At 39.9% G+C, this 11,542-nt stretch overlaps 3 protein-coding genes across 6 annotated transcripts; 1 reads left to right on the plus strand and 2 right to left on the minus strand.

Annotated features, from left to right (window-relative positions):
* Positions 1 to 32: 32 nt before the first annotated feature.
* LOC124209094 lies at positions 33 to 3,034 on the minus strand. Of its 4 annotated transcripts, XM_046606975.1 has the most exons (11): positions 2,833 to 3,033; positions 2,558 to 2,761; positions 2,405 to 2,498; positions 2,036 to 2,226; positions 1,835 to 1,958; positions 1,670 to 1,770; positions 1,420 to 1,606; positions 987 to 1,355; positions 685 to 908; positions 468 to 627; positions 33 to 386 (listed from the first exon to the last, which is right to left on the minus strand). In XM_046606975.1, the coding sequence occupies exons 4-11, from the start codon at positions 2,180 to 2,182 to the stop codon at positions 250 to 252; spliced, it is 1,449 nt and encodes a 482-aa protein (XP_046462931.1). In that variant the 5' UTR covers positions 2,183 to 2,226; positions 2,405 to 2,498; positions 2,558 to 2,761; positions 2,833 to 3,033; the 3' UTR covers positions 33 to 249. The 4 variants fall into 4 exon arrangements, with proteins under 4 accessions (XP_046462931.1, XP_046462917.1, XP_046462938.1 ...); XM_046606961.1 differs by having other exon boundaries at positions 2,036 to 2,223; positions 2,405 to 2,489; positions 2,558 to 3,034; XM_046606982.1 differs by having other exon boundaries at positions 2,405 to 2,489; positions 2,558 to 3,033.
* A 1,513-nt stretch (positions 3,035 to 4,547) lies between these two features.
* On the plus strand, positions 4,548 to 6,433 carry LOC124188561. Its single transcript, XM_046581279.1, has 3 exons — positions 4,548 to 4,885; positions 5,508 to 5,654; positions 5,727 to 6,433. Exons 1-3 carry the CDS (start codon positions 4,596 to 4,598, stop codon positions 6,265 to 6,267), a joined length of 978 nt encoding a protein of 325 aa, XP_046437235.1. The 5' UTR covers positions 4,548 to 4,595; the 3' UTR covers positions 6,268 to 6,433.
* On the minus strand, positions 6,425 to 11,217 carry LOC124188560. The gene is made up of 11 exons (XM_046581278.1): positions 11,111 to 11,217; positions 10,913 to 11,045; positions 8,855 to 8,948; positions 8,627 to 8,786; positions 8,164 to 8,561; positions 7,812 to 8,096; positions 7,539 to 7,743; positions 7,325 to 7,468; positions 7,097 to 7,259; positions 6,630 to 7,029; positions 6,425 to 6,549 (listed from the first exon to the last, which is right to left on the minus strand). The coding sequence occupies exons 2-11, from the start codon at positions 11,030 to 11,032 to the stop codon at positions 6,491 to 6,493; spliced, it is 2,028 nt and encodes a 675-aa protein (XP_046437234.1). The 5' UTR covers positions 11,033 to 11,045; positions 11,111 to 11,217; the 3' UTR covers positions 6,425 to 6,490.
* Between the last annotated feature and the right edge of the window lie 325 nt (positions 11,218 to 11,542).

An 11,542-nucleotide genomic window follows, 5' to 3' on the forward strand; every position in this document is an offset into this window, starting at 1 on the left:
AATGTAGGAAAAAGAAGGCTACTAAACTTGGATAGTTGGACATAAAATGTTTTATTTTTACACTTATAAACTGGAAAGTTCTTAAAAGGTAACCAATACAAAAGTTTAATTCGAAAAAAGGGGATCACCGTCAACGTTTAACCAAGGAAACTTAGGAGTTAATATAAAACGCTTCAAGTAATATACAATAAGTTTCAATAATCCTCTCAGACAGAAAATTAGACAAAAGCACGTCGGTCAATAAATCGGTTACATCCTTTTCCTCTTTTTTTGCGTTTGCTTGAGGTTGAATTCAGACACAATTACCTTCTTGACCAGTTCTGGAGTCAGATGAACGAATTCACCATTCTTTCTATGGTAAAATTTAAACCGCTTCATAGTAGCATCTTCATAAAAAAATAAAAGCAAGTAAGAAAACTGTACTTTGATAATAAAAAAAATTAAAATCACTGCGAACTATCTATCACCTATGATGGCGGCCATGTGTTCATCGTTCATCGAACTACAATTCGCACTAGCCAAAAAATCAAAAGTAAACGTGTGTCGCATCAATTGTCGCACAAAAATCGAACATGTGGTGTTCTCAGCAAGCCTGTTGAGAAATCTTTCATCAAACGGGAAAGAGTTCTGAAAAATAAAGAGAGCTAAAGCGATAAGAATAACTTAAAAAGGACTTCATTTTACCGCATAAAGTCCATCCGCATGCGCATGGCTGATCTTCCCCTTTGCTTCCTTGACTTCGACCTTGGCCTTTACCCTCCTGCCTTCAGCTTCTTTTTTAATCTCAACTTTGGGCCTTTCTTTCATCTTCCCTTTCTTATCTTCCTCAGCCTTCACTTTTTTCACTGTGGCGGAAGCCTCGCTTTGGAGGGGAGACGGACGGAGAGTAATGTTGCTTCTGAAGATACCTGCATTTATAAGTGAAATAGAAATGTAACATTTCAATAACAGATAATAAAATAAAACTTAAAAGATTATAAATGTACTTTTTCCCATCAATTGTTTTTTAAGGTTTTCTATTTCCAATTGCTTCTCATTCAGTTCAGATACTAATCGATCGATGAGATCCGTTTTGAAGTAGATTTCTTCCTTTATCGATGACAACTGTTTCAGCAAAGCGTTATCAGAAAACTTGTTGAAATCTCGGGAGTCGTATCTTTTGGTTGGTGAAGGAGAATCGCGATATCTCAGTTTATGTTTGTAGCAACATACGAGATCGAACATACATTCAGGATGATTGCAGTGTTCATAAAATGGTCTAGTCGAATTCAAGCTATCACAGATGCAACCCATGGTGCAGAAACGTTTTTTGCACTCGACAGTCAAGCGACGCTTGTATGGGGGAAAGGGAACATCTGTTTGAAAATTAAATCACCATTATCCGAAAATCTTAAATCAAATAGATGAAAAATAACTTACTGTAATCTTCGTAATACGGCTCTGCTGAAAGAACGAATAATGAAGCATCCATGCTGTTCACGTCTCTAAAAAATGAAGGAGCTAATTTTCTGCCTTTCTTCAAACGAGATGAGAGTTTCAATGTCTTTTCAGCTGCGCTACTGGCAACAAATTGTTCCAAGGCATCCGCGGTCGTGAATGAGTGAATCTTTAGATAAAAGCAAAATTCGATTTGGATAGAACATTGGAAACCGATGCAAAATTCGGATACCATAAATCCATCGATTATATCGCACTGGCCAACATCAAGCTCTTTTTCCAGTTTGAAGCCGATTACTTCCCTGGCAGTATTTTGAGTATCGAAGTGCATAACTAAATTAAGAAAAATTAGGTAATTGAATTCTGAATTCATTTTATCCTTTCAGGCCATTATTACCATCAGTGCTGGGGCTTGTCGAAGCATTGACATCTAAATGAGGCTGCAAAGTGCAATCGGAGTTTTGTACCTCATCCAGCACGATGTCGGAATCAAGTGATAGACTGGCGAGCGAAAAATCTGTCTGCACAAAACGGTTTTTAAGCAAACGAGATACATAAAATCCCCTAACTTCTTTTTAAAGTATTTATTGTTGCTTACAGTGTCCACTGAAAGAAATGTAGAGGATAGGTAATTATCCTTTGAAAAATGTTGGTTCCCAGGATCATGAGTTTCATTTGAGTGAAGGTCAACACCTTTTCTTGCCACCCGCTCATTCTCTTTGGATTCTTCAGTTAGTTGTGTCATTATTGTCTTTGGATCCAGTATGTTACTACGTGAGAATTAACCTACTAATAAACAATAACATTCAACATAGATTTCTGAGAATAAGTCTTGAAGAATATCAATAAGGAGGTTACTGCACAACATGTGTAACGTCAACAGCCATAGGAATAATTTAACACGAAGTGAAACAACACACAACACAATAATAAGCTATAAAAATGTTATTGTTCAACCCCAGATTACCTTTTCTCGATTCTGGGCAACAATTGTGAGTTGAGGTCAATTTGATTGGACTGAGGTGTGTTGAATTTTGTTCATACGTAGATATCTATAAATACTTAATTAGACAAAAAATAGAAAGATTATGAAACTTAAAAGAGTAAATTCATTCATTACAATTTTCATCTGTTATTGAATTTCTTCACATTAAATTCTTGTTTCCATGTTGCAAGCTCTAAGAAGAGAGCTGGTTTTCAGCACAACCCAGTGTGCCTTGTAACAAGGACGTTTGGCGTTTGGGCCTGGGGTTCTTAATATGTTTTATTCGGCCAAGTTTAAAACTCCCTTCGGTTGCACAGATTACATTCACTCGTCTGTGATCTGTTTACATCATCCAAAGTTTAAATTATTTTTTATTTTTGTTCGAGACTTGAATTCGGTGTTGTGTTTACCTCCAGTCTTCACAAAAGTGGCGGGTACTCAGAGAGCGGCAATGATACTTACGACGTTGCCAAATCAGATAGCGGTTTGGCTTAAAGTTATTATTTTTTATTTTTTATTATGAAAGCAAATGCTTAGTCAGATATTAAAATTAACGAATTGCTTCGAATTGAAAGGCGAAATTTTTTCGCCCCAAAAGATTTCGGCCTAATAGAAGTTGTCGAGTTTCGATCGGTCCATCATGCTCCATGGGCCGTAGAAACTATTTTTCAACAAGAATACAGTTATGTATAAATTATGAATACAGTATATCACTAATCGGAAACTGTAATGTGCTTAGTAAAAAGGTTTTAACCAAATAATATATCGAGATAAGAAAAAACGACAATGCCGAGATCGGACGAGATCACTGTACAAAGTGTACATAGTATATTCATTGAAAAAATTCTGTGAATGATGATGGTTCTAAGATTTCATTTCAAATCTTACTATACAAACGAATAAGGTGCAACTCGTGTATTATGGCCGCATCGTTACGACAATTCGAAAGAAATCGGTGTAACTGTACCCGAGAAAAGGATGGGCCGGGACCGCTGATAAAACCATTTGATAATGACGTATTTGTTTACTTAAGTGTGTTGGTCATACAAACGGAAGTCAAGGACTTCAACACATCATTAAGCTACCTTACGAAATTCTCATCAGTAATAAATACGTACATTTCGTCTATCTCTATTTCTTTTAAATGTCTAATTCATTGGATCGCTTATTTTCACTATAACTAACATAGGGAATACAAAGTTATGTAGCCTATATAAACGAATCAGCACTGATTATAAAAGTCACGTACAAAGGTTTTACCCAGGTTCTAACTCCAGCCAGAACGATACCGCGACTGAGCTAGCTTCAGCGTGATTTTCAAACAGATTTTGTGCTCCGCCCTTTCATGAAAAAGATAAGGTTGGCCTAGGGTTTATACTACGTTTATCCTAGCCCGTAAAGGGTGCAACTATAGCATTAGTCACACTTTCTTTCACACGGAGTTGTAACAAGACCTTTATAACAAAATAATATTTTAAAGAAAGATTACAATCTTTCGTGCTGATGCTACTATCAATAATGACCTTTATTGCTCTGCTGGGTTTTTACTTAATTGGCTATAGACGGTGACATTTGCAGCAAACGTAGACACATCCATGAGTAACGTATCATAAAACGTATAATCTGTAATGTAAACGTATCAATGAGTCACGCTATATGTCAAAGTCGTTTCTAACTGGCTTCCAGCAAATTAATTAACTGCTGTTGCTGTGGCTGCAAAATCTCATGATCGAGAGGTTGACAAGTCAAAAAGAATTTTGTACCTGTAATTTTTTAAAATGACGTTTAGAATATAAAAATGTACTATACGAAAATTCAATTAAAGTTTATGCCGGAAATCTAAGAATCTTAGATATTCTCACTTTCGTCTTTTTTCTAACTCTGGTCTTTTTTTTCTTAATTGCTGGGGCTAATTTTACAAAAATTGTTTAAATAAAATGTAACCCTTTCAAAAATTGCGCCGCGATTAGCACATGCGAAAGTTCAAAATGATACGAGAAGGCGGTTCAGGTGTCGCTTAAATGAATATCAAGCGATTCAAGCCGCGCCTAAACAAAAAATGATGGCTTATCAGTCGAACGGTGTCGATGCATATATAGCCGAGTTTTCGGATCGATTTTCGAGCAGTTGCCAGCAAATCCTCCATGGCGACGGATAGAGTTAAACAAGCAAAATGTTAGTAGATAATTTCCATCGGTCACCTAGAAGCGAGTATTTTGTGTGCGGTGAGCATTATTCTTCCTTGGATTGCTGCTGGGACAAGGCCTTTGCTACGATCGGCATGGAGTCTTTTTTCACGGAAGAGGACGAACCGGAGGTTATCCAGGCGGTTGCAGCCGATTCCAGTACTTCTTCGTCATCGCAAGTTGGAGTTCCAGTGTTCAGCACATCTTCTACTGACCCTCTCCAAGCTCTGAGCCAATGCGTGCACAACATGATGTCAACCGATTTTCTGACAACTGGGTAAGAGGAAAAAAATTTTTTATTTGGCTAATTATTAATTCTTTGTAGCGATTAATATGTTTGCACTTTTTAAAAGAATAATCCAAGAAATAACTAATGCAATAGTTTTCAATCCTTTTTCCCGTTTGCTGTTCGAGAAAGAACTAATCGAATTTTCTATTATTCTACGTGAAAGATTATTATTGAATGTCTAATTTAAAGGTAGATGGCAATTTTTAAATTCTAATCATTCTTAACAGTTAGGCATTCCTTCAATTCGCTTTTTTTCGCTTTTAATTCATTAATATTGCTGATAAAATTAAAGTAAGCGTTGTGTCTCGGTCACTTAAAACACCGATCAGAGTCGGTATCTGAAGTTCATGGATTCAGTACAATAAATAGGCCCGTCGGGAAAACCACGATTGGAAACTCCGAAAAAAACGCGCTTGATCTCAAATTTACAAATTAATTAATTTTGCTATGATGTTACATGAACTTCGGCAATCTAAACAAGTTCAGTCTTATTTTAACAGCAGAAAACGTAGGCCTATACAAGAATCTGATTTCGTGTTCAAAATGTTCTCAATTGTTTTTTTTTTTTTTTTCTAATTAATAACACAAATTACTAACAATTAAAATCTAGGACTGTTGCTGCTAGCACTTCCGCAAACCAACAACCGACAGTGAAAAGAACTCGCGGTATCAAAACTGGACCTCGTCGCCACAAAGCCAACGCTCGAGAACGCCAACGAATGCACGGCCTGAACGGCGCACTCGACAATTTGCGCAGGTTTTAACTTGACTAGATCACAAATAAGTAAACTGTGTTGTTTATCAACACCTTTCATTCGATTAAAAAAAGATTGGCACCAATCGTCTCGGACAGTCAAAAACTATCCAAAATCGAAACACTTCGACTGGCTAAGAATTACATAAAACTGCTGAGTGACATGTTGAACGACAATCCTGCCAGCGCTTCAGCATCCGCTGCGTCTAACATCAAAACAGCCAATGTTTTAACTCCCGGGTTATCCCAAGCCACTGTCAATGTCATTCATTCGCTACTTGGCATCAACCGCCGTTCGTCCATTTCGATTCCAGCGCAGGCCAGTGCCACTAACGATAATTTCGTGCAAGACAGCGAATCACCACGCTCCAAGGGAGCAGAGAATAGCGCTTACCGACTTAATGATCTCTTAACTGTCTATCACCAATGTTCTCAAAACCAGGAGAGCCAAACGCCCATCAGTGAAGAAGATCAAGCTCAACTGGATTCATTGGTAAATTTACTTACCCAAGAACAGGAATTACTGATGGATGACGCCAATAGCAGCAGCTGGACTGGTCAAGATACTTGGGATAGTTCTTCCTTTGATTTCGACGATCCCCCCACCGACTTCTAGTCAATTTAACGAATACTGGAACAATCCTGTAAATTCCCAAATCTACTTTCTATCATTAAAAAAATAAATATGTGTTTGTTTCACATAGTCTAGTCACAACAAGAAATGACCTCACACGAACGTGCGTACATCAAGAGATAATTAATACATTATTAGATTAAAGGGTATCCAGTTGTTTAATGAAATTTTCAATCAAAGAATCAATCGAATTTGAACTGAATTATCACAAGCTTATACTTCTTGAATCCAACGATCCACCGCAGAGAATGCAGCAATCCAGCCCTATAAAGAAATCCCAAGAAAAACAGTTCATTAATAAATTCCAGAAAAATCAAAGTTTTATCAAATAATTGAGACAATACCTGAATCAAGATGATAATGAGTTCCACACCAACGACAGCAGAGAGTGTTGTCGAAGCAAGTTCGTAATGTAGCCCGGCAACGTAGGGCTCTATGCCCGCTAGAGCACTGCCCATCTTCACGTTTCTCGAAAGGGATTGGCTTTTGACAGATCAGACATTCTTCTTTGGGTGGCTTTGGTTTTATCTGAAACGTTGCCTTTATCTTTTCCACTAGAGTTTGATCCAATTTCGTGTTTGATTCGGCGACGATAGGCGTGTTCACAAACTGGTAGGCAAGGGAAACGTTGAGACGCTCGTCGGCACTTAGTTTCCCATCCGGTCGATTAACAAGAATTTTTTGAAACATCTTCTCGATGTGGCGCAACTGGAGGCAAAACTCGGCCTTATCTGCCCGCATTTTCTGAAAATTTTTTAATTCAAAGATGTTGAAATGATCACGCAAGAATTTCAAAAGGAAATTTAGTTACCAAATCGTCTTGTAAATCTTTATCATAGCGCCGTTCAACGAAACAGGCATTGCATTTAAATAGCGCAAACCATCTGAGCAGTTGTACGTAGTAATCATCTTCGGAATTCAAATTTTCCAGGTCCATTTCCCAAATGCTTTCCCAGTTGGATCCATTGAGAGCCCTAATCAGTTTATACAGACGATTGAAGTTTATGCAATTTCAATGATAATGATTTTCAAATCTTACTTGTAGGTTTCTAAAGCTATCAAAGACTGTTCCATGCTCTCTGCATTTTGTAGGCAATAGGTAACTTTTTCCAGGTTGCTACCAACGTAAACAGTTAGGCTGCTAGGTTGACGGCACTTGAGGTGATCATAAGCCACTTTGACACTTTTGAAAGAAGACAAAATGAATTGACAAGTCGATAATTTCAGGGATTTTTTTAGTTAGTTAGATGTACCTCTCGAGCACGAAGAGTGTTGAACCATCACCAGACCAGGATGTAGCTATTCCGCGGCACAACATGACTGGATTAGATGGGATTGTTATTTGGGTCACTTCTAATCCGTTGAAAACACCTTCCGTGTTAATGGTTAAATCGATTTCGTTCAAGAAATAATCTTCCGTGACGCACAAAATCTTCCCTCCAGCCAATTTCGACAATCCTGATATAAAAAAAAAAAAAAAGTACATTGTTATTTTAATGGGGTAGAGACAATAACGCCAAATATACCTGCTAGCTGCACGCCGGGAAGTAAAACAAATTTGGTGTCGACGCACTGCAGTCCGTTTCCGTCGCATTTGACAGAGACGGCCACGACAGCGTTATTCTTTGTCACACTGACGACAAGGTAATCGTTGGAATTTGATATTTCGATGGCACTGACAGGTATGTGATCTTCATCAGGAATGATGGCACCCAGAAAATTGCAACTCGGAGCATTCTCACGGTCCCAGGAGAGTGTCCAGCACTTTACTTGGCCACGGTGAGATCCAGCAAACAATAGCATCTGATTTTCTAGAAATTAAAAATGTTTTATTTTTATTATCAAATATTCTTTTTTCTTCTTTGAAAGCAGTCATACCAGCAGGTCCTGGATGGACTTTGACGATGGAGGGATCGACTATCTGTAAATCGTGGTAGGCAGAAAATGAGACGTTTGTAAACGGAGTCTGTGCCTTCCAAATCACGATATGGCCACTGCGCTGCAACATGATCAACCAAGCATAGTTCGTCGTGTCTTCCGTGTACAATGAACTCCAGGCCAAAGCCATAGTTCCCAGAATGTAGGATCGATTTTTGTGGAGCGTAAAAACCAGACTGTGGCCTGGTTCGGCCGCCACCTGGCTCGATGTCAACACATCGTTATCTTTCATCTGTTGCAACCAACGAGAAGAAAGCTGGTCGATATCCTCCCACGCCCAACAGCCGTTTCGATACAGAGTGACCCTATGATCTGCTGTCACCGTAGCCAGAATGCATCTGAAAACATTTGAAAATTAAATAAAAACGGTGGTAATGTGTGAAAATCTGATCAAAATTCTTACTTCCGAAATGGAATCAATCCGGAAGGCGACCAAGCAACTTGGCGAAACGCGGTGCTCAGAGGTTCGTCAGTAGTTCGACCAGCTGACAGTGTCCTGTCGAGGAAGACATCGTGAATTTCTTGAAATTGGATATCGCGATTCAACGCTGCCCGCTGGTTACCTAATGGATGGACAGTCACAATTAGTAGAAACAATCTTTAACAATGACGTTGATTGTATTCTGCCTACCGTTGTTTTGGATTTCATTGATTTCTGTCGGGGTGGTAATGATCCTGTGGTCGAACTTGAAAGCCTCCTTCCTATTGACGGCGGCTACAACCTCCTAAATAAAAAAAATTGAATGAGAATCAAAGACGGAGCGATGTAACAATCGGTTTATTTGACAAGAAACGGGAGATACACCGTCACGGAATGAAAAATATTTTAAAAAACCAAAATTTTGAAAACATATAGATATCAAGAGACAATTGAACGGGGGGCGAATAAGTTTCACATTGCGTCAAAGTGGAATCGGTTAGCGACAGCCATTTGTTCGAGTTTATCGGCCCGTCGTTCGCGGGCGTGTAAAATAGTGACGACGATGGCCAAAAAGAATCCAAAACCACCCAGAGCGGCAGCCGACAAGACGATGGCTCTCGACGGAGTGACAAAGAGTTTGTTGAGCCAATGTCTAGAACTGGCCTCCAGGGTCGGGATGATGATCATTTGAGAATTGGGGATGATCTGAGTCCATTCCCGAGTGGCAGTGTTTGGAAAGTAACTCAAACTGACACGCAGAGCTTCCAAAAAATTGGGAGATCGAGCCAGACCGAAGAGCGTGTACGGAAGCTGGAGTGCACTGTAGGCGCTCTGGGATAACTGAGCGCTGCACGCCAATTGCAGTTCACCGTTGGGCTGCGTTGTTCGATAGCTGATCGACGGGCCGGGAAGGTTGGTACCGTAGGGAATTCGCCCGTGTGAACAGTTGGAGAAGCATCGCCCAGTCAAGACGACGACTTTGATGAAATTGGCGTCGTAGTCCAAAGTGTTTTTGTACGCTGCCATTTGTAGCTGGCCGTCGGAAGGACGGTGAACCAGCAACACGTCCAGCACGCCTTTCTCTTGAATGTCGTACATGGTGGCCATGACGCTAGTTGTATTCCACTCTGCCAGCAGATCCCATTTAGGAACAAAGTGTCGAACGCCAGTTCCCTCGCTTCCAGCATTTTCCAACAGGACGGCTCGCACTTGACTGTTGTAGGTGAGGGTCACCAGCAAGTCAGGATATCCATCTAAATTGAAATCTCCACTTCGGGCAGTCAAGGCTTCTTGGTAAAATTGCGATGCATCAGGTGGCTGGAAAGTCCATGCTTTGCCGGAAGGATCTTTCAAATCACATAGCACAGGTTGCCATTGGTTGTCGGAGAAAATATAAAAGCTACTGTTGTAGCACTTGTAATCTGAGCAGACGGGCACGAGGTGATCCAGTTTTCCGTCGAAATTGACATCGACAAAGATGGATTGGCCAATGACGGCGGCTCCTTTGACAGGCAGTGGAATTGTTTGAGTCAGCTGGAGACCATTGGTGCCGTTAAAACGCCACAATTCAAAGGAGTGTTTGCCAGTGAGGAGGAGATCGGTTGACATATCGCCATCCAAATCGACGAAAGCGTGAGAATGGGGAATGCGTAAAGGATTGTCAGCTTCCATAGTGACTATTCGATCGACTTGACGGCTGGTATTGAAGATCCAAAACTGGCGGGTCCCGTTAGAGTCCAGAGCAAAGAGATCAGAAATCATGTCTCCGTTATAGTCAAGGACTAGGGGATGGCCTTTTGTTTGCAAAATTGGCTTTTCTTGGATGGGGCATTCCAGTTTGGTTAGTTCTCCCCATGCAATGTAAATGTTAAATATTTCAGATGCCGATGACCAAAAGCCAGCTTTAGGTTGGCTCAGAACAAGAACATCCATTGCACCATCACCATCGAAATCCCCCGGCACCAGGCCTTTGATCATTTCATCCCCAAGGTTGCAGTCAAAATGTTCTCTTCTTAAAAATGGTGCTTCAGTATAAGCCAGCAGGACACCAAAACTGTGTTGGTGATTGTCAATCACAAACACATCGGTGAGCTTGTCAGAATTGAAATCACCAAAAGCTGCCAATAAGCCAAGTGGTTTCCCGTCAAAGACTTGGTCTGTGAAGTCGAGGCCCAACGATCTTCCAATGAGGAAGCAGAACAGGATTGGGCAAATTCGATTCATCCCACTTGTACGCAGCGTGTTGGATAAACGGACGAAATAACTTACAAACAAATGAACGCCTTGTAGGGTAATGGCAGCAATCACATTACTTTCAGACGTGGATACAGCGAAAGGCGTAACAGTCACACGTTGCAATGGCACTTTAGTACCAACGACGTATTCCATTCATGTGTCGTTTCTAGATAAAATGAACAAAGAGATTAAAAACGCAAAGCAATCATAAAATGAACAAATAACGATTACTCAAGCTTATTCAGAAGTACAATAAATGAAGAATAATGAAGTGGTAAAACTTTCCAAACTCGATGGTCGTCTGCTACTCTTAAATGAGACTTAATGCACCCCAGCGACATCTGTTTTTCGGAGAATGAACCGTATGGTACCTCTTTTCGCAGTTCTTGTTTTTCAAGATTCGTTAGCAATCGAATTATGAAGTTGAAAGGGGCTTTAACTGATCAGGAAAAAAATTTTAGCTTCCTGAATTTTAATGGTTTAAACCTATCAAATTGAGACAAAGTCAAAATCGTGTGTATAAGATTACAATAATGCATACACCATCTCGACAGCTTCATTGGTAATCCAATATTATAGAATAAGATCGTTTAAAACAGTGTCATTTGCGAACAAGAGAAAAACGACACGGAACACGACAAAATATATTTGACCATCTGATAT

Source organism: Daphnia pulex, chromosome 2 (assembly GCF_021134715.1).
Source record: "Daphnia pulex isolate KAP4 chromosome 2, ASM2113471v1".
NCBI lineage: Eukaryota > Metazoa > Arthropoda > Branchiopoda > Diplostraca > Daphniidae > Daphnia > Daphnia pulex.

Coding starts and splice junctions, on each gene's coding strand:
- LOC124209094 (XM_046606961.1), bottom strand. CDS start 2,182: ATGACACAACTAACTGAAGAATCCAAAGAGAATGAGCGGGTGGCAAGA. Junction 1,356..1,419: donor GCCGTATTACGAAGATTACA/GTAAGTTATTTT, acceptor ATTTTCAAACAG/ATGTTCCCTTTCCCCCATAC. Junction 387..467: donor ACACATGGCCGCCATCATAG/GTGATAGATAGT, acceptor TTTTTTATGAAG/ATGCTACTATGAAGCGGTTT.
- LOC124188561 (XM_046581279.1), top strand. CDS start 4,596: ATGTTAGTAGATAATTTCCATCGGTCACCTAGAAGCGAGTATTTTGTG. Junction 4,886..5,507: donor ACCGATTTTCTGACAACTGG/GTAAGAGGAAAA, acceptor ATTAAAATCTAG/GACTGTTGCTGCTAGCACTT. Junction 5,655..5,726: donor GCACTCGACAATTTGCGCAG/GTTTTAACTTGA, acceptor GATTAAAAAAAG/ATTGGCACCAATCGTCTCGG.
- LOC124188560 (XM_046581278.1), bottom strand. CDS start 11,032: ATGGAATACGTCGTTGGTACTAAAGTGCCATTGCAACGTGTGACTGTT. Junction 7,469..7,538: donor ACACTCTTCGTGCTCGAGAG/GTACATCTAACT, acceptor TTCTTTCAAAAG/TGTCAAAGTGGCTTATGATC. Junction 6,550..6,629: donor TCATTATCATCTTGATTCAG/GTATTGTCTCAA, acceptor ATTTCTTTATAG/GGCTGGATTGCTGCATTCTC.